The sequence below is a fragment of the Tamandua tetradactyla genome, chromosome 9 (genome assembly GCF_023851605.1).
Source record: "Tamandua tetradactyla isolate mTamTet1 chromosome 9, mTamTet1.pri, whole genome shotgun sequence".
In the NCBI taxonomy this organism is placed as follows: Eukaryota; Metazoa; Chordata; class Mammalia; order Pilosa; family Myrmecophagidae; genus Tamandua; species Tamandua tetradactyla.
The window spans coordinates 9,532,722-9,551,723 of NC_135335.1; the positions used below are offsets into that span (position 1 = coordinate 9,532,722).

At 46.3% G+C, this 19,002-nt stretch overlaps 1 protein-coding gene and 1 pseudogene across 2 annotated transcripts; one reads left to right on the plus strand and one right to left on the minus strand.

The window, feature by feature from the left end:
• Window positions 1–7: 7 nt before the first annotated feature.
• Window positions 8–10,079, minus strand: SNX15 (sorting nexin 15). 2 transcript variants are annotated; one of them, XM_077115782.1, is made up of 8 exons: window positions 9,846–10,079; window positions 6,737–6,772; window positions 6,423–6,543; window positions 4,356–4,471; window positions 4,071–4,239; window positions 3,715–3,858; window positions 1,376–1,627; window positions 8–1,071 (listed from the first exon to the last, which is right to left on the minus strand). In XM_077115782.1, the coding sequence occupies exons 1-8, from the start codon at window positions 9,942–9,944 to the stop codon at window positions 965–967; spliced, it is 1,044 nt and encodes a 347-aa protein (XP_076971897.1). In that variant the 5' UTR covers window positions 9,945–10,079; the 3' UTR covers window positions 8–964. The 2 variants fall into 2 exon arrangements, with proteins under 2 accessions (XP_076971897.1, XP_076971898.1); XM_077115783.1 differs by lacking the exon at window positions 9,846–10,079 and adding an exon at window positions 9,207–9,401.
• LOC143645517 (DDB1- and CUL4-associated factor 13-like) lies at window positions 9,943–12,843 on the plus strand (annotated as a pseudogene).
• Window positions 12,844–19,002: the final 6,159 nt, after the last annotated feature.

Consider the following 19,002-nt stretch of genomic DNA (forward strand, 5'->3'; position numbering starts at 1 on the left):
CGTGCAAGCGTCCCAAGGATGCACCGCGTCCAGCCTCACGCTCCCCCGTAGTCGGGGCCACTCCCATAATGCACCGGTTTGTAGGTCCTTCCTCAACCCATCGCTTTCCTGCCTCTCTGGTCATCTGAGCCCTCAGTGTTTGGTCGTGGGCCCCTTCAAAATGGGTATCCTTTCCAGCATCCCTTTCCCCAAATAACCTGGCTCTAGTGGTCTTATTGCCATCCTCCACTCTGTTTCCCTGGAGATTCTTCCCATTTTCTAGATCAGGGGTCTGCAAACTTCTGTGAAGAGCTAGATAGTAAATGATTTAGGCCTCAGGGACAGCTGGTCTCTGTCGCATCTGCTCAGCTCCACTGGCATTCCACCGAGTGAGCTGCTGCTAAACGAACGAGCCTGGCTGCCTTCCAATAAAATTTTATATACACACACTTAAATTTCATTATTTTCACTTGACACTAATTGTTATTTTCTTTCGATTTTTTTTCAACCTTTAAAATACGTAAGTCCGGGCGGCCAGGGTGGCTCAGCAGGTAAGAGTGCTTGCCTGCCATGCCCGAGGACCCGGGTTCGATTCCCGGTGCCTGCCCATGTTAAAAAAAAAAAAATACGTAAGTCCATTCTTCGCTCTTGAGAGGTCCAAAAAAAAAAACAACTAGCCACAGGCTGTAGTTTTGCAGACCCCTGCTCTAAGAGGGTAAACTGGTGGTTTAGGGGACCAGAGATGCTGCTCAACCCATCAATCAAGACAGAGCCAGGGCGATCAGAGGTGTGAGTCGTCCCTGATTCCAAGGTGGCAGGTGTAGACAAGGAGTGAGAATTAATTGTTTTTTTCTCATTCTTGGTCCAGTTACAGAAATGTCCCCTGGGGTTACAAAACCAGGAGGATAGGGGCCTGCCCCCTGGAGAGGAGCAGGGGTGGCTGGCAGTGCTGGAGATGGAGTCCTGGGGAAGGGTCTGCACCCTTTCAGGGCGGAGCTTGGGACAGGTGCAGGTGCAGGATCTCCTCTGCCCGCTTCAGGTACTCTGCTGCCTTCTTCTTCACACCTTCCTGGCGGGCAGGGGAAGGGTCACCTGTGGACAGAGAGTGGCTCAGCCACCTTGAGAACCCCAGGTCTAGCCCAGTAACAGTTCATAGAGCATCCTCACGTGCCTTTTCCTCTTTCCTGGGAGTCAGTGACCGTTGTCTCCATTTTACAAATGGGAAAACCCAGACCACAAGAAAAGTAAAGAAAAACTGCCCAAAGTTACAAAGCTGGTTACTAAGGAGCAAGGGCTCCCATCTGTGCTGGATTGAACTGCTTGGTTTTCACTTTCCCTTTCTCACTGCACTATTTGGGACCCCAGGCCCAAGCCTCCACCCCCAGTATCCACTTACTGGGTGCTCCCTGAAGCAGGATGTGCACGCCGTCCCGGTAGCCCTGCAGTGCTGCGGGGTAGGCGCCTGCCTTCTCGTCCTTCAGGGCCTGGGTGATGAGGTCCGTGGCCTGGCTGAGATAGGCAGGGGTGGGCCCTCCTTCCTCCTCCTCTTCCTCCTCTTGCCCTCCTGGCTCCCAGGGCTCCAGCCTCTCGGGTTCTGTCTCCATTGCTGCCAGCTCGCCTATGTGGGTGGGGCTGGGCTCTGTACTTTCTGCAATCACATAGGGAGGGCTCAGGCCAGACTGGCCCTCCTTTTTCCCCCCTGAGCAGACTTGCCCAGCAGCTTCCCAAGCCCTGGTGGGCCCCCCAGGGGGAGGGAGTAGTGCCTGGCGAGTACAGAAGCCACTTGGGTAGAGCAAACCAGGCATGATCTATTTGATTCACGGGATTCATGAGCTTTTGTAACATCAGGGTTACTTTCCTGTTTCTTTAAGTAAACGTTAGCATTAGTGTCCAAGCTCTGGGTCTTTGCTCCTTTTTCCTTCTTGATTCCTTTTTTTTTTTTTTACATGGGCAGGCACCGGGAATCGAACCCAGGTCCTCGGGCATGGCAGGCAAGCACTCTTACCTGCTGAGCCACCGTGGCCCGCCCTTCTTGATTCCTTTTGATCTACAAACCGAAGAATTTCCTCCACAAAGTTTAACTGGAGGATGCTAGATCACCTGTGCCAGGCTAAAGCTAGAAATCCTTGGAATCTTAAAATGGGTTTGAGAATCTCCGGGCTTTGATGAGGCCTTGCAATTTCAGCTGAAGCCCCAAAGGTGAAGGCTGTAAGCAGTGGGTATCCTTGCATTCCAGAATGAGTGCTCATCACATCCCCTCAACTGGTTAAGAAGTGATCAAACCTCCCCATGTGCAAAAAGGTTGGGGAGTTGCTGGAGAAGGGCCCTTGAAGGGAAGGCGCAGGAGCAGAAAGCACTGCATGAAGGCAGAAAGCTCCTTTCCTGGAAGGGGAAGGGGCATCTATCCAACCCCAGCCAATTGAGGAGACTCCATGAGGAGACTGGGGGGTCCCTGCAGGAAGGGGAGATGACATCTCACTCCCCAGCTGCACCCACAGCCCTATGTGTTGCAAATGGGGCAGAAGGCAGAAGAGTTCTTGAGTTCGGGAGATGAACTCAGGACTGGCTCCTTGCCTGGCAAATTCTGACGGTGAGGGGCTCACTACACAAGGCAACATCTAAGCAACCGGCACTTCTACCGTTTAGTGCGGCAAAAATTGGGGAGTTTCCCAGAGAGAGTGATCTTGAGCAGCTCCTGCCTGAGCAGCTGCCTACCAGGCAAGAGAACCCCTCAGGGACAGCTGGAGCCGCCATGCAGAAGGCTGGGTGATACCACCTCTGACTTTTCCCCTCAATCCCTCTTACCCCAAACCCCAACCCGGGAGGAGCAGAAGCAGGGACAGGGAAAAGCGGATCAGAAAAGGAGGACACTCCTCATGCCACTGCCAGGCCTGAGCGGGCGGAGGGAGAGGCTGAAGACAAGACAGGAGCCTGCAGTTCTCATTTTGACAGGACTAGACTTTTTCAGATCTGAGGAAGAGAGAGCTCAAATGCCTGAAACTGATCAGAAGGTTAGGAGGCCTGCCCAGGAGGTCGCCAAAGGGCAAAGAAGGGAAAGCCAACCCAGCAGCCTTAAAAAGACTCTCCATGAATCAAAAATGAAACCATTTCCCAATTATCCCCAGTAACTCCAGCTGCAGTGACATCACAAACTCAGAGAATTTTTAAACATGACAAACCCAGTGTCTCGGAGGTGGGGGACCCTCAATTCCCTGGATTGCAAAGCAAGAAGGAAACCTGGATGTCCCCAAGAGTCCCGCCTCCTCCACAGGGGAGACTTTCCCTTCCCTCTCTGATGCCCCCCTCATGCCAGCAGCTGCTCCTGACCCCCAGAGGGCCTCTTCTGCCTTTGGAACTGGCAGCTGGACCCTGAGCCAGTCATGAGACACCCCCACCTTGGGCTTCCTAAGGAAGGAACTAAAACCCTCCTAAAGGTTTTAAGGTTTTAGTGGTCCTTCCTCTTTTCAAGGCTTTCTCAGGGAGAAGATCCCAGTATGGGAAACGGCTCCTTCTTCACAGTGGGGCAGGTTACTCATGGCACCAGGGCCCCCCAGCTGCTGCCGAAGAGTTGTGAGGAGCACCTAGTTCTAATTCTGGAACACAGGGCAGTGTGGCCAAGAGCTGGCACCTTTTTTTGGTTTACACAGATGCCCTATAGACTAGTTCCGCCTTCGCCCATCCCCAAAGACCTCTGGCCTCTGCCTTCCCACCCCCCTTGCCATCTCAGCTCGTTACCTTCCTTGGAGAAGGGGTCGAAGAGGGCAAGCTCAGCATCAGTGAGTGGGCCTCGGGCAGGGGAACTGGATGTCTCCTCGCTGCTCCCACAGTTAAACAGGAGGTCCAGGGCCTCCTGCGCAGGGCTGGATGGTGGGGGGTCCACTGAGGGAGAGATCATTGGGCATATTAGCAACCATGGGGGCAGACAAGCTGCTTAACAGGATGGGTACCCATTTTACAGATTAAGAAACTGTGTCCCAGAGAAGGAAAATGACCTTTCCGAAGTGCTAGGTGTTAAATGTCACATGGAGTGTGGGCCCCCACTCCCTAATCTAGACCCTCCAGCCCCGGCTTTCCCCCAACTCCCGATGCACCTGGCACCTCCAACTCCTCCAGGCCCCTCCTCTCGGTGGGGAGCAGCTGGGGCAGCCGAGGCTCATCAGGGGGCGGTCGGGGCTCGTCGGGGGGCGGCGTGGGAATCAGTGGGGGTGGCAGGATATGCATGTCCCTGGACGCATCGGAGGGCCGGGTCACCTCCCCACCCTGCAGGGGAGAAAGATCAGCGAGGGGTGGGGTGGGGGGGTGTGGTCTCAGGGGGGGGCAGCCTGGTGGCCTGAGGGCTTCTGGGGTCCTGGGGAGGGGGTGGCAGGGACACCTACCCGGAAGAACTCCTTGAGTTGGGGGCTGTTGTTGAGCGCGGGGATGTGTACGGTGAAGCGGAGCAGGTCCTCAGCCCCCTTCCGCCGCTCCTCGATCACTGCCGCATCGAACCTGCCTGTGGGCCCCGGGCGGGCGAGAAGCAGTGACCACAGGGGCTCTGGGCCCCAAAGCCCACCCTGCCTCCCTGCCTGAGCACCCGAACAACCCGGCGCTCCTGTGGCCCCTGTCCCATCCGTCTCCCGTGGCTCCTCTCCAGGTCCCTGGCATCCAACCTGCCACCAGGCCCTTCTGATCCCACCTCTGCCATGGCCCACGGCCCTCCACTACCTCCTTCTCTGCAGCCACAGCAGTGGGCCGTGACCTCAATGCCCAGCCCCGGTCTGGACCCCCACGTACCCAATACACACACATAGCCCCCCTGACTGGTCTTTCCAGGCTGACATCCACACAGAGGCCAAGGGAACCTTTTAAAATACAAATCTGAGCTTGTCTCACAAAACCACCCAAAGCCTCTCCTTGCTCTGAGCTGGGAACTCTGCTGGCTCAGACCCCTGCCAGCCTCTCCTCTCCCTCTCTGCTCCAGCCACATGGGGCTTCTTTTTCCTACTCTGGGCCCCGCAGGCACTGCTTTCAGCCTGCAGTGCGAGGCTGCTCAGCATGGCCAAGGCCTGCTTCTCCCCCAGACCTCAAGGGGAGCCTCCAAGATGCCTGTTCTCCCTGCCACGGCTGGGGCAAAAGCCATCAGAAACCACACTCCCCCTTTCATATCATTTATAAAAGGAAATTCATTTCACTGTGTGATTAACTGAACTAGAAGCTCCATTCCCTCTTTCTTCTTTCCCTCTTCCCTCACCACTGTATGTCCAGGGTGTTTTCATTCATTCAGCAAACCTTTCTTGGGCAGCTCCCACGTGCCAGATGCTGGAGCTGCCCAAGGAAGATTTGCTGAATGAATGAACACACCTGGCTGGGCGGGGAGGGTGGTTTGTATGGAGGGATCAATCTCCCTGTTCACTCATTTACCAGATGTTTGTTGAATACCTACTATGTGCTAGGTTCAGAGGGTAAATGAGTGAGAAGCAAGGCCTCTACCCTCGTGGAGAGCACATTCTAGACGGGGGAGGCACACAGCCAACAAGAAACAAAATAATTTCAGATTGCTCTGATGTAATGGGAGGAGGAAAGTAAGGCTCAGAGAGGGGAAGTGACTTGTCCAAGATTACACAGCAATTAGCCCTCCCCCAAGCAAACCGACACCCTTTTATTTATTTATTTTTTTGGTATCAGCTTCACTGCTCTGTTCCAGTTAAGTAGCATGTTTAACCGCTTAACTGGAACAAACCACTCTCCTAACCCTGGCAGCATGATAACCAGGCTAGAGTTAGAAGCCTGGCCTAGCATAACCCACTGGTAACAACCCTTCACGTTGCTGTGAAAAGAACATCTGAAGTGAGCCTGCAGGCCCAAGTGACTGCTCAGCACTGCCCAACAGACTTACACAGTGAACCACTTTTACTTTTAAGTTTTCTAGTAGCTACATTTTTTTTGTAAAGTAAAAGGAAACAGGTGAAATTAATTATAATAATATATATTTTATTTAACTCAGCATATCCAAAATATGGTCACTTCAACATGTAGTCGATATACACATTGGCAATAAGAGGGTCTGCATTCTTTTTGCAGCATGCCTGCTACGCTATCAGCACATCCCACTTTAGACCAGCCACATCTCAAGTGCTGCACAGCCACGCGTGGGCCTTCGTGCAGCCCAGGCCTAGCGGGAGCTCAGACTCGGGGGCAGGAAGCCCAGTTTTGTCTAGTTTTGCCTTATTCAGGCCAAGTCCCTTCATCTCACTGAGCCTCAATGACCTTGCCCTGACAACAGGGCTAACGAGGGTGGGAATATCACACAGCAAGGGCTCTGCCACTCCAAGCCCGTTTCCCCATCCGCAAATGGAGCCATCCCTAAGGGCCCTTCCAAGTCTCTGAAATGTATCTCTGGTCTGAGTTTTTCCCCACCACCAGCAGAGGTCCTCTCCCCCTACCTTGGGCCCGAGGGCACTTACCAAATACCTGGGCACGGGGGAAAGAGGGAAACTCCTCGAGGCGGCGAAAGAGGTTGCGATGGGTGTAGGCCAGGTCTCCGTGCAGCTTGCGGAAGTCGCTGTACCGCTTCCAGACCACTACCTAAGAGGAGTGGATGGGCACTGGGGGGCAGCAGCTTTCCCCACTGCCAGCCTGGCCCCAGGTACAGTACCCCTACTCCCAGGGCCAGGGAGTAGGGAGGGCTGGGTCTCCCAGAGTTACCAGCTGATGCTGCTGTTTCCAGATCTGGGATTGGGGAAGCGACCCCAAGCCCCCTTCCTTCCAGGAGCCTCACCTCTTTGACATCCTCTGGATCCTTCTTCGAGATGAACTGAGGAAGAGAGACAGGAACCAGGTGAGACCAGAGACTGACCTCTGATGCCCCAGCACCCCCTAGAAGCCGAGGATACCCCATGGCTAAGAGCACCCTCCCTTTGAGGGGGAGGCATCCTGTAAGTGAAACTGCTGGGATTAAAACCCCAGCCCTTGAGCCCCCAGTCTTGGGGTTTGTTCATATGAAATTTAACCCCACAGGGGATAGGTCAAGCCTACTTAAAATTAGGCCTAAGAGTCACCCCCAAGAGAGTCTCTTTTGTTGCTCAGATGTGGCCTCTCTCTCCAGCCAACACAACAAGCAAACTCACCACCCTCCCCCTGTCTACGTGGGACATGACTCCCAGTGGTATGGGCCTTCCTGGCAACGTGGGACAGAAATCCCAGAATGAGCTGAGACCCAGCATCAAGGGATTGAGAAAACCTTCTCGACCAAAAGGGGGAAGAGTGAAATGAGGCAAAGTGTCCATGGCTGAGAGATTCCAAACAGAGTCGAGAGGTTATCCTGGAGATTATTCTTGTGCATCAAGTAGGTATCATCTTGTTATTCAAGATGTAATGGAGAGGCTAGAGGGAACTGCCTGAAAATGTGGAGCTGTGTTCCAGTAGCCATGTTTCTTGATGATGACTGAATAATGATATAGCTTTCACAATATGATTGTGTGATTGTGAAAACCTTGTGTCTGATGCTCCTTTTATCTACCTTGTCAACAGATGAGTAGAACATATGGAATAAAAATAAATAATAGGGGGAACAAATGTTAAAATAAATTTAGTTTGAAATGCTAGTGATAAATGAAAGCGAGGGGTAAGGGATATGGTATGTACAATCTTTTTTTTTCTCTGTTATCGTTTTATTTCTTTTTCTGTTGTCTTTTTCTTTCTCTGAACTGATGCAAATGTTCTAAGAAATGATGAATATGCAACTATGTGATGATATTGAGAATTACTGATTACATATGGAGAACGGAATGATATGTTAATGATGTTTTTGTTTGTTTGTTCTTAATTTTTTAAATAAATAAATAAATAAAAAACCTGGCCTTTGTCTTTGATGATAGAGACTCACCTAAACTATTTTGGGTTAAAGTAACTATATTTAAAAACCATTAAAGAATATATACCTTTCAAAGGACTCATATCCAGAATATATAAAGAAGTCCTACAAATCAATATTTAAAAGACAAAAACAAAAAGTCAACTTTTTAAAAGTGAACAAAATACCTGAACAGGCACCATCCACAAAATACAATATTTGAATAGCCAATAAGATTGTGAAAATACACTCATTATTCATCAGAGATATGCTCAAATTAATACTCCAATGAGATATTACTCAGGAATAGCTTGAATTTAAAGATACTGAGTATAAAATGGTACAACTACTTTGGAAAACTGGTGGTTTCTAAGAAAGCTACACGTATGTCTGGCCTACGACCCAGCAATTCCACTCCTAAGCATCTACAAGGGCAAATGAGTGTATATGTCCCCCAAAAGATCTGTACTCAACTTTATTCATAATACCTAAAACATTTTTAGAAACTAAATGTTCAACAGCAGAAAAAAAAGAAAAGAAAAACATGGTATATTCATACGAAAAGACCACTAAGCAGCCATTTAACAAAAACAAAAACTTCTTAAAACATGCAATAATATGGACAAATTCCAAAAACATCAATAGAGTGAGAAAGTCAGGCACAAAAGACGACTTGTTAATTGAGTCACATTCATCTGAGGTTCAAGAACTCGCAAAAGTAATCTATGGTAACAGAAGTCAGAACCACAGGGGTTACCTCTTGGGGAGGGGGGCTGCTGATGAGAGAAGGGTACAGGATTTTAATGGGGTGATGGTTTTTGCACTGATGCAGACATACGTAAAAATGTATCGAGCTGTACACTTAAGATCTGGGCATATTCGTTTACGTAAATTATGTCTCAATTTTAAAAATTTAAAAATCGAAACACAATAATAATTTCATTGAGGTACACCAGCAAGAAACTAGCTGCAAAGGTTCATATGAAGAAGGTTCATATTAAGTAGGAAAAAAATCAAAGTTGTATGTTACTTGCTCTGAAAGTCCAACAAAAAGACAAAAAAAAGTGACAGTCCATGACACAACCTTCCCAACCCCCAATCCATTCTTCTAAGTATCTACCTAAAATGACTACCTAGAATGACCACTTGCATTTTTTAAAGCATGGACAAGATTATAAGATATGGGAACAGCAAAAATAAACAAGGAGGAAGATTCTGCCTTTGGATTGCTTTGGTCGTGTCTTTATGGTTTTACTCCACTTTAACAGTTAATTAACGAATGCACCAGTTTAATAATCACCCAGTTCAAAATTCTAAAGGTACAAAAATATATACAGTGAAAAATCTCCTAACTACTATCAACCTCCTTCTTCTCCTAAAAGGTCTCAATTGTTACCTGCATCCTTTTAGAAATATTCTGTTATACTGTTTCCTTCATGTTTTCTTCTACCGTCTCTCTACATGCTTATAATATTCTTGCTTCGAATAATGAACTTCGGTCTTTACTGACTTCCTGCTATGACCGTTGAAGAAAGACTTATTCCTTAAATCCCTTTTAACTGTATGAGTTTTGTTAAACCACAAACAAGGCTTATTAATAAAAAGAGTTAAACTCTTTAAAAGGCTTTTAAGTAAAATAAATAAATAAATAAATACAAATGAAAACCTATTCTAAGAGATCGGAGAACTAGCTAATCTTTGCGTTAAGACAGAGTTTTCATGTTAATTCAGATAAATTCCCAGCCCGACACCCGTACACCACGCGTTGGGCGTGGCCACCCACACCTCGCCGGACTGGGAACTGCGGGCCACGCCCTTTTAAAAAGGGCAGCGCCCTCCCAGGTCCCCGCCTCCTACACCACCCCCCACCCCGTGGTTAAAAAAGTAAAGGATGGCTCTTGCCGCAAACCCTCCTTAAAGGGGAAATACACTTCAGTCGTCTGAAAAGGGAGCCGTCTGCAGCTCCACGCCTTAAGGTAAAACACGGGCCCACTCTTGTTAAAGTGGTAAAGCTCCCCGCTGGGCCCCACCTCACCTGCGCGGTCACTTTGTACTCGGTGTAGCCTTTGGGGTGGGTCCGGGGGTCGGAGACTGAGTAGTGCCGCAGGAAGTCGTCCTTCGCCTGGCGGGACATGGCAGCCGAGCTGGAGCGGAGTTCACCGCCGACCTCCGCCTCCTCTACGGCGCCCCCTCCCCTCCGGGGCGGTCTCTGCCCGCCGCCGCCTCTCCCGGGCCTGCGCCCTTCAGCCTCGGGCCTAGGGAGCTGGTCGCAAGTGACAGTTCTGCTCCGGTACCGGGCGCGCGGCCAAGGGAGCGTCTGAAAAGTTATCGGTCATTGAAGGAGCGTAAACTTGCGTAATTTGACAATAAGGATTGGGGAGGTTCTCTGATCCGCGCTCTCTGCTTAGTGATCGAGCCCCTCCTAGGGGGCGTGAACCCTCATCACCCACCCCTAAATGGCTTCTCCGCTTCCCAGTTCCCTTCCTTCATCGGTTCACTTTCACTGTGTCTAGATTGTGCCAAACATAACCAAATTATTCTTCTGCTTCCCTCTACAAAATTCGCTAATCCACCTTCTCTGCAAGGTGGGGGAAGCAAAGAGAATACGTTCACAATAGAACCTTCTTTGTTGGCTTGCCCACCATTCACCCCCACCTCCTTTGGTTAGTACCATGACACCCAATCTTTGTGTAAGATACATAGGCCTCCAGCCTCCTCCCCCAGAACCCAAAGATGCCAGCACCTTATCTTGCCCCAGACAGCACTTGCTACCTGTCCTGGGGGGCATGGCTGTGGTCACCCCGTGTCCTGAGGTTTGAATTTTGTGAGTCAGAGCACAGCACCCTGGCAAGGGGATCACTGGTTTCTGGAGAAGTTCCAGCTGTGGACCTGGCTGCACAGCCTCTGGAACACTCTGCTTCCCTTGCCTGGGCTCCTGACCCGCACTGGGAGCTCCTTCCTGCAAAAGGGTGCTGGAATCTGCGTCTGTGTCTGGCTTTCAAGGACCCCGATTAGATGTCCCTACCCACCCAGTGAGGTTTAAATGCCATAGTTGGGTGACACCCTCAAAGAAGAGCTGCTCTCCTTGCTGCTGGAAAGCAGCCTCCAGAAAGAAACACAGAACTCAGGCAGAAAGCTTCCAGGGTGAGAACAAGCCGCAAAAATCAAGGTGTAGATGCTGAGCTGCAACCTGGACAACTACTTCCGTCCATGAGACAAAGTTGGACTTAAAGAGAGTCCTGAGAAACTGTGATCCTGCCTTATACCCTTTTGAGGTTCCACGAGAATATGGAAGAGTTTTAAATGCTACCAAACTAGAATGGGTATTTGCAGAAACATTTCTTGCCTGCCTGGATGGTCACTGAGATGGAATCGGTTGTTTGGCAAAGCATCCAAAGAGTCTGGCTGTTTCTGGGGCATGTGATGGAGAGGTTAGAATTTGGAACTTGGCTCAACGAAAATGTATCTGTATAGTACAAGTGCACGAAGGTTTCGTACGAGGAATATGTGCTCGCTTTTGTGGGATTTCTTTTTTCGCTATTGGTGATGACAAAACTGTGATGCACTGGCAAGTGGATGGCATGGGCTGTGGAGAAGAGGAGGAGCTACTGAATACAGTGTTAGAAAAGATAATGTATACCGGAATTGATCATCACTGGAAAGAAGCTGGTTTTGCCGCATGATGAAACCCAGTGGACATTTGGGATGAACAAAGAACCAATCCTATATATCCAATGGTCTGGGGATGTGACAGTATAAGTAGTCTTAAATTTAACCCAGTTGAGACATTTCTCTTGGGAAGTTGTGCTTCTGGCAGAAATATAGGACTATATGAGGCAAGCCACTCTTCTGAAAAAGGTTGTCTGAGATATGAAAACAAGTACAATCTGTTGGAACCCTATGGAGGCTTTCATTTTTACTGCAGCTAATGAAGATTACAATTTATATACTTTCGATATGCAGGCACTTGACATGCCTGTAATGGTACATAAGGACCAGATATTTGCAGTGCTTGATGTGGATTACTCTCAGTTCTAGTTTGCTAGCTGCTGGAACGCAATATACCAGAAATGGAACTGCTTCTAAAAGGGGGAATTTATTAAGTTGCAAGTGTACATGTTCTAAGGCTGTGAAAATGTCCCAGTTAAAGCAAGAAATGTCCAAATTAACAAGAGGTTACCTTCACTCAAGAAAGGCTGATGACGTTCAGGGTTTCTCTTTAACTGGAAAGGCACATGGCCAACATGGCAACGTCTACGAGCTTTCTTTCCAGGCTTCTTGTTTCATGAAGCTCCCCCAGGGGCATTTTCCCTCTTCATCTCCAAAGGTCTTTGGCTGTGTGGGCTCTCGTGGTTCTCATGGCTCTGAAGCTTTTTTTCCAAAGTGTTTCCTCTTTTAAAGGATTCCATAAACGAATCGAGCCCCACCTGGAATGGGTGGAGTCACATCTCCTTCTCATCAAAGGTTAACACCCACAATTGGTTGAATCACATCTCCGTGGAGATAATGTAATCACGTTTCCAACTAACAGTGCTGAATAGGGCTTAAAAGAGAGCTGCCTCCATAAGATTGGGCAAGGCTTTTCTAGGGTACATAAGCCTTTCAAACCAGCACATTCTTCTACTGGGAAAGAGTTTGTGTCTGCTCGCTTTGATAAATCTATTCGAGGTGGGGAAGTTTATCGCACAAAGCGAATGCAGCATGTTATCTGCATAAAATGAACTTCCGACAGCAAGTACATTATGTGTGCACCTGAAGAAATGAACATTCCTCCGTGGAAAGCGTCTGCAAAGTTGGGTGTGCTGATATCACGAGAAAAAGCAGCCAAGGATTATAATCAGAAATTGAAGGAGAAATTTCAACGTCATTCTCAGATAAGACATATAGCTCGTCACCGACAGCTACCAAAATCTAACTCCAGCCAGATTGTGAAAGAAGCTCCTGGAGGAAAGGCAGTGAATCGTCACAAATATAGCAAGCCTGGGTCTGTGCCAATTGTGTCAAAGAAACACATAGTGGCAATTGTGAAATAATATTTGATTTTCCTCCCAATCCTAATGTATAATTATTTGTTAGATATGGGTGTGTAAACTCTAGAAATAAAGGTACTGGCTCCAGTTTGATATCAGACATTTCAGTTATATGTGCAGAACTTTATCATTGCTCATTTTAGCTACCCTGAAAAACTATCCTTTAAAGTGACCTGTTGTAACCTACACAATGGGAGACAATATTTGGAAATGACATATCAGATAAAGATCTAGTATCCAGAATTTATAAAGAGATTGTTCAACTCAACAACAAAAAGACAGCAAATCCAATTACAAAATGGGAAAAAGACTTGAACAGACACTTCTCAGAAGAGGAAATACAAATGGCCAAAAGGCACATGAAGAGATGCTCAATGTCCCTGGCCATTAGAGAAATGCAAATCAAAACCACAATGAGATCTCATCCCACACCCACCAGAATGGCCATTATCAACAAAACAGAAAATGACAAATGCTGGAGAGGATGTGGAGAAAGAGGCACACTTATCCACTGTTGGTGGGAATGTCAAATGGTGCAACCACTGTGGAAGGCAGTTTGGCGGTTCCTCAAAAAGCTGAATATAGAATTGCCATATGACCCAGCAATACCATTGCTAGGTATCTACTCAAAGGACTTAAGGGCAAAGACACAAACGGACATTTGCACACCAATGTTTATAGCAGCGTTATTTACAATTGCAAAGAGATGGAAACAGCCAAAATGTCCATCAACAGACGAGTGGCTAAACAAACTGTGGTATATATATACGATGGAATATTATGCAGCTTTAAGACAGAATAAACTTATGAAGTATGTAACAATATGGATGGACCTTGAGAACATTATGCTGAGTGAGACTAGCCGAAAACTAAAGGACAAATACTGTATGGTCTCACTGATAGGAACTAACATTAGTGAATAAATTTGGAATATTTTGTTGGTACCAGAGACCATCAGGAGATAGAAATAGGGTAAGATATTGGGTAATTGGAGCTGGATTGAATGGTATAATCTAGGAATGCCTAGAGTGTATAATAATACTGACTAAATGCACATATTTTAAAAATGTTTTTGCAAGAGGAAGAACAAAGGAATGTTATTATTGCAGGGTACTGAAAATAGATGGTAATTAATATTTTAAAAGGTCACCGTATGTGTGAGACTAAAGCAAAAAATGTTTGTTACAAAATTTATATTTTGACTAGTGCATTTCCTAATATAACTTATGTAGATAGTTTGATTGAACACCATAAGAACTTGGAATCTCAGGTAGGACATGAGATTTTGTTGGTTTGTCCAGAGTGATGCCCCGATGAATCCCAGAGTGATTTGATCAGTGAGTGGAAAAGTATTTGCAAAGCCCCCTTCGGGGAATGGTGAGAACGAGGAGAAATTCAACTTCCCCAAGTTGAATTCTTGATATTCTCACAAGCAGTGTGGACAACCAAAGCTATAGGCTGAGCCCCCAGTCTTGGGGTTCGTTCATATGAAACTTAACCCCACAAAGGATAGGTCAAGTCTACTTAAAATTTAGGCCTAAGAGTCACCCCTAAGAGAGCCTCTTTTGTTGCTCAGATGTGGCCTCTCTCTCCAGCCAACACAACAAGCAAACTCACCACCCTCCCCCTGTCTACGTGGGACATGACTCCCAAGGGTGTGGACCTTCCTGGCAATGTGGGACAGAAATCCTAGAATGAGCTGAGACTCAGCATCAAGGGATTGAGAAAAACCCTAGAATGAGCGGAGATTTAGCATCAAGGGATTGAGAAAACCTTCTCCACCAAAAGGGGGACGAGTGAAATAAGACAAAGTGTCAATGGCTGAGAGATTCCAAACAGAGTCAAGAGGTTGTCCTGGAGGTTCTTCTTACACATTAAGTAGATATCACTTTGTTATACAAGATGTAATGGAGAGGCTGGAGGGAACTACCTGAAAGTGTAGAGCTGTATTCCAGTAGCCATGTTTCTCTGGATGAGTGAATAATGATGTAACTGTCACAATGTGACTGTGTGATTGTGAAAACCTTGTGTCTGATGCCTCTTTTATCTACCTTGTCAAGAAACAAGTACAACACATGGAATAAAAATAAATAATAGGGGGAACAAATGTTAAAATAAATTTAGTTTGAAATGCTAGTGATAAATGAAAGTGAGGGGTAAGGGGTATGGTATGTATAATCTTTTTTTTCTGTTATTGTTTTATTTTTTTTCTGTTGTCTTTTTATTTCTTTTTCTGAATTGATGCAAATGTTCTAAGAAATGATGAATATGCAACTATGTGATGATATTGGAATTACTGAATATATATGTAGAAAAGAATTATATGTTAATGTTTAATGTTTTTGTTTGTTCTTAATTTTTTTAATTAATAAATTAATTTTTTTAAAAAGTGACCTGTTGGGTGGTGTGATGGTGGCTCAGTGGCAGAGTTGTCGCCTGCCATGCTAGAGACCCAAGTTCAATTCCCAGTGCCTGCCCATGCAAAAAAAAAGTGTCCTGCTGTTGCCAGAACTATCCAACATTTTATACTTTGGTCAGCTTTTTTACTTTATTAAATAGAATACTTGTAAACTAATTTAATTTGTGCTGTTGGGCATCGCAGTTACACTTTTTCTCTGATCTGTTTATTATACAGCAGACACTGTATGTTTGAATTTACATTTAGGTCCAATCTCTCTTTTTTTTTAATAATTTTTTTTTAATTTTTTTAAATACCAAAAAACACCAAACGCAAACATTCCTATTTTGATCATTCCGTTCTACATATATAATCAGTAATTCACAATATCATCACATAGTTGCATATTTATCATCATGATCATTTCTTGGCACATTTGCATCTATTCAGAAAAAGAAATAAAACGAAAACAGAAAAAAAATTATATATACCATACCCCTTACCCCTCCCTTTCATTGATCACTAGCATTTCAAACTAAATTTATTTTAACATTTGTTCCCCCTATTATTTATTTTTATTCTGTATGTTCTACTCGTCTGTTGACAAGGTAGATAAAAGGAGCATCAGACACAAGGTTTTCACAATCACACAGTCACATTGTGAAAGCTATATCATTATTCAATCATCTTCAAGAAACATGGCTACTGGAACACAGCTCTACATTTTCAGGCAGTTCCCTCCAGCCTCTCCATTACATCTTGGATAACAAGGTGATATCTACTTAATGTGTTAAGAATAACCTCCAGGACAACCTCTTGACTCTGGAATCTCTCAGCCATTGACACTTTGTCTCATTTCACTCTTCCCCCTTTTGGTGGAGAAGGTTTTCTCAATCCCCTTGATGCTGAATCTCAGCTCATTCTAGGGTTTTTCTCAATCCCTTGATGCTGAGTCTCAGTTCATTCCAGGATTTCTGTCCCACATTGCCAGGAAGATCCACACCCCTGGGAGTCCTGTCCCACGTAGACAGGGGGAGGGTGGTGAGTTTGCTTGTTGTGTTGGCTGGAGAGAGAGGCCACATCTGAGCAACAAAAGAGACTCTCTTGGGGGTGACTCTTAGGCCTAAATTTTAAGTAGACTTGACCTATCCTTTGTGGGGTTAAGTTTCATATGAACGAACCCCAAGACTGGGGGCTCAGCCTATAGCTTTGGTTGTCCACACTGCTTGTGAGAATATCAAGAATTCAACTTGGGGAAGTTGAATTTCTCCCTGTTCTCACCATTCCCCAAAGGGGACTTTGCAAATACTTTTCCACTCACTGTATAAAAGTTTCATGAACTAAGTTTGCTTTCCTGGGAACTATAATTCCCAGAGGGTTCCTCAGCCAGATAAATCCTGAAACCCAGAGGGACCAGCGTCTCTAAGATTATCAACTAATTACGTCCCCAATCCTTTAGTGTCGACACCCCTTCTCAGCAGAAAAAAAGTCTGAACAGGCATTGCCTGAAGATCTTTGTAGAGTGGCAGAAGGATCAAAAGAGAAGGAGGAGTCTCTGCTTTTTTATCCACAGGGGTTAACAGAGGTTTGCAGCCTGGGGAACACGGAAAAGCGTGGGCAAAGGTCTCAAGCCTAGAAAGGAGTATTGCTCCATCACATTTTTCTCAACGAGATTCTTTTTCCTTTCAAAACAACTGTCATTGTACTGGATGGGTTGCTGAACTATTGAATTGCTTTCATCTTTTGACCACACTGCAAAATTGTCCATGGAGTTGAAATATTTATTGCAGCAATTTCTGGCCTTACATAATTGAGAACAGCTACTGGGGGAGTGGAGACAATACAGAGCAGCTCCCGGAGCCACGAGGGAGATCAAAGGGACGGCGTACCCCATCCTGGAACGGCTGACTATCTGGGAGAACCAGCTCCGGTGAGATCACCAAGGGGCACGGGCTTTCCTGGGTGGGACGGCAAGCGACCGGAGTCCCTCCCTTCCACCTTCCCAGGCCAGCTGGTAGAATTGGACAGGCGGTCCCCTTAGGCCGCGGCGGCTGGTGCCCCCACCACACGAGGCCCCCCGGAACAACTGAGATAGTTGGGTCGGAAATCCCCAGACTTCGGAGAACAGTGACCGGGGGATCCCTTCCAAAAACGTGACTCCCCCGTCGGCTGGGAATAATGCACTCTCCCGGGCTGCGACAGCTGGCGCCCTCCCGCCACGCTTGGTGCCCCGGGCCGACTAGCTAATTCGGCCAGATGCTCTCCCGTGCTGCGGCGGCCGGCGACCCTCCCCGCATTCGGAACCCCAGGCCGGCTGGCATTCTTCCAAGACGCTTCGGCTGCCGAACCTCCCCTACGGCGAGAATTTTCCAGAGTTAAAGGACCCACAGCAACTTTAACTGGTGGAACCCGTAGACAAACGTGTGCCACGAGCGCCACCTACTGGGAAGGATAAAAAAACAGAACCCAGAGATTGCACAGAAAAATCTTTCAACCTGTGGGGTCGAACACCCAGGGAAATCTGACTAAATGCCCAGACACCAGCAGAAGATAACGGATCACGCTCAGAAAATTGAACATATGGCCCAAAGGAACAAACCAATAGTCCAAATGAGATACAGGAGCTGAAACAACTAATGCTGAATATACGAACAGAAATGGAAAACCTCTTCAAAAACGAAATCGATAAATTGAGGGAGGACATGAAGAAGACATGGGCTGAACATAAAGAAGAAATAGAAAAACTGAAAAAACAAATCACAGAACTTATGGAAGTGAAAGATAAAGTAGAAAAGATGGAAAAAACAATGGATACCTACAACGACAGATTTAAAGAAACAGAAGATAGAATTAGTGATTTGGAGGATGAAACATCTGAATTCCAAAAAGAAACAGAAACTATCCGGAAAAGAATGGAAAAATTTGAACAAGGTATCAGGGAACTCAAGGACAATGTGAACCATACAAATATACGTGTAGTGGGTATCCCAGAAGGAGAAGAGAAGGGAAAAGGAGGAGAAAAACTAATAGAAGAAATTATCACTGAAAATTTCCCAACTCTTATGAAAGACCTAAAATTACAGATCCAAGAAGTGCAGCGCACCCCAAAGAGATTAGACACAAATAGGCGTTCCCCAAGGCACTTACTAGTTAGAATGTCAGAGGTCAAAGAGAAAGAGAGGATCTTGAAAGCAGCGAGGGAAAAACAATCCGTCACATACAAGGGAAACCCAATAAGACTATGTGTAGATTTCTCAGCAGAAACCATGGAAGCTAGAAGACAGTGGGATGATATATTTAAATTACTAAAAGAGAAAAACTGCCAGCCAAGACTCCTATATCCAGCAAAATTGTCCTTCAAAAATGAGGGAGAAATTAAAACATTCTCAGACAAAAAGTCACTAAGAGAATTTGTGACCAAGAGACCAGCTCTGCAAGAAATACTAAAGGAAGCACTAGAGTCAGAACCGAAAAGACAGAAGAGAGAGACATGGAGAAAAGTGTAGAAAGAAGGAAAGTCAGATATGATATATATAATACAAAAGGCAAAATGGTAGAGGAAAATATTATCCAAACAGTAATAACTCTAAATGTCAATGGGCTGAATTCCCCAATTAAAAGACATAGACTGGCAGAATGGATTAAAAAACAGGATCCTTCTATATGCTGTCTACAGGAAACACATCTTAGACCCAAAGATAAATATAGGTTGAAAGTGAAAGGTTGGGAAAAGATATTTCATGCAAATAACAACCAGAAAAGAG

Excerpts from the sequence above, each read along its gene's own strand:
- SNX15 (XM_077115782.1), bottom strand. The coding sequence starts at position 9,944 with ATGTCCCGCCAGGCGAAGGACGACTTCCTGCGGCACTACTCAGTCTCC. Across the intron at positions 6,773-9,845 it reads AGTACAAAGTGACCGCGCAG|TTCATCTCGAAGAAGGATCC; the intron begins GTGAGGTGGGGC and ends TCTCTTCCTCAG. Across the intron at positions 1,628-3,714 it reads CGACCCCTTCTCCAAGGAAG|AAAGTACAGAGCCCAGCCCC; the intron begins GTAACGAGCTGA and ends ATGTGATTGCAG.